This window comes from Caenorhabditis briggsae (genome assembly GCF_000004555.2).
Source record: "Caenorhabditis briggsae complete genome, chrII, whole genome shotgun sequence".
Lineage (NCBI taxonomy): Eukaryota > Metazoa > Nematoda > Chromadorea > Rhabditida > Rhabditidae > Caenorhabditis > Caenorhabditis briggsae.
Window position 1 is genome coordinate 9,685,801 of NC_013486.2, and position 2,097 is coordinate 9,687,897.

Sequence of the window (2,097 nt, forward strand, 5' to 3'; positions counted from 1 at the left end):
AGACCGTATCCTTTTCAAAGTTCTGAATTCACTAAAGTTCCCTTCAGAACCCATTTGCTCTTCTTACACATCTGAATATTCCATCTGTCGTTATTTTCGTCTCAAATTGAATCCCTCTCCAATTTCTTATCGTCCTCTTTTCCTCGTCTCATTTTTTTCTTCTTAGTACAAAAAGTTTCACCTCCTTTTTTCACTCACACCTCCAGTGGACCCATGAATAAAATAAATTATTGCCCTCTATCCCCTTTCAAAAAAAAGACGCTATCCGTTTTTTCCTTCTTCTTTTTTTCGTCCATTTCCGTTTCCACCCACCCATAATTTATTCCTTTTCTTTTCAGAATCTTCCACTTTTTAAACACATTCGATCATGAATCGGTATGAATTCTATGAACTCAAATCATGGATGTACCTGCCGGTTATTTTCATTGGTTTGCTTGGAAACTTCGCATCATTCCTAGTCTATCGGACGGCACCAATGAGGAAATCTACCGTAATACATTTTCTCATTTTTCTCATTTTTAATTCTAATTTCTTTTCAGGTTGGCACTCTTCTGCTCATCCTTTCTCTCATCGACATACTTCTTCTTCTTTTGATAACTCCCATCTTTGTTCTTGTTTTTCTGCCACTTTGGTTAGTTTCCTCGAGTCCCTCGGGGATGTTTTTCCAACCAAATCAAACATCAACTTTGCAGGCAGGATCAATGGCAAAAATATTCTTTTCATATGAGCTTTTTCGCCTACAGTACTCGATATGTGTATCCATTGTGTATGATGACAAAGTCCTGTAGTTTGTACCTTATGGTTCTAATTACTATAGAACGATGGATTGCAGTTTGTAGGCCATTACAGGTAAAAAAGTTTAAAACTAATATTATTTCTAAAAATTATTTAATTCAGGCCAAGGTACTATGTACCAATCGAAATACAATGAAAGCTGGAATTTTCATTATAATCTTCTCAATTGTATTTAACTTTCCTAGGTTTTTTGATTACAAAATTGGGTAAGTGATTCTTTTTTTCAGAATTATTAAAAAAATTTTTTTTTCATTTTCAGAGATGGATATTTATCTGAAATGTGGATGCTGGACACTGACAAACACTGGTGGTACTTTATGTTTTATTTCATCATTTTATCAGTTATCTTCGACTATTTCCTTCCATTCCTTATCATGACAATCGCCAATTACCACGTCATCCGAGCCCTCCAGGAGAGCGATGAAGTCATCACTGGCCTTGCCGTTCAAAAGAGGAAGGATCAAAAAACGACAGTAATGCTTCTAGTTGTCACAATTTTCTTCGCATTCTGTCACTTGTTTTCAATGTTTTTGAAAGTTGCCGAGAGCATATTCGGAGGATTTCTTACCCAAACAGTGAGTCATCCTTTTTATTTTTAGAAAAGTAATCATCCCTTTTTTCAGAGTTTCTATTGGGAAGTGTTTGCTGAATTCACAATCTTCTTAATCATTTTCCACACCTCCAGCACTTTCTTCATTTATTACGGATTCTCGGAGAAATTCCGAACAATATTCCATGACATCATCAGGTAATTCACTGCATCTTCTATTTCTCATTTTGCACGTTCAAGATTAAACAGGAAGATTAGGTGCATGAATGACGCGTTCAGAGATGAACTCACTTCCGAAAAATAATTCGAGTTTCTTTTTTTCAGATGCCGTCAAAGATTAGATGATGTGAAATGTTCCACATACCTACCAGTCAACTCATCTGGAGCTGTTTCTGAATCGAAATCTCGAAAATCTCCTGCAGTTGTCTAATATACATTAGATTTTTTTGAGCCAATTTGTCTTTAATTCTTTGTATCTGGTCCCGGTTTTGTCAAGCAACACAAACATTTGATAACGGGTGAATAAAGTTGTCATATGAACGCTTTTGGAAACAAAGTAATGAATTGCATCGGCCGGGAACCGGGCTCCGCGTCACTTCGAAACCAGTCATTTCGAAACCGTGGTGATATGCGAATGAATAGATTTCAGACTGCAAAACACATTTAGGGTTTTCAAAACTGAGTTTTCTGATAGAACACATTTTGAAATTCGAAAAATTAAAATTTTAATTTTTTCATCAATTCTTTTTTTG

The 2,097-nt window shown here is 35.6% G+C and overlaps 1 protein-coding gene across 1 annotated transcript; it reads left to right on the top strand.

Annotated features, from left to right (window-relative positions):
- Window positions 1-367: 367 nt before the first annotated feature.
- On the top strand, window positions 368-1,775 carry Cbr-frpr-16 (the record flags this gene model as incomplete). Its single annotated transcript, XM_045242519.1, has 6 exons — window positions 368-490; window positions 540-631; window positions 693-1,001; window positions 1,055-1,370; window positions 1,419-1,543; window positions 1,670-1,775. The coding sequence occupies 6 exons, from the start codon at window positions 368-370 to the stop codon at window positions 1,773-1,775; spliced, it is 1,071 nt and encodes a 356-aa protein (XP_045092268.1).
- Between the last annotated feature and the right edge of the window lie 322 nt (window positions 1,776-2,097).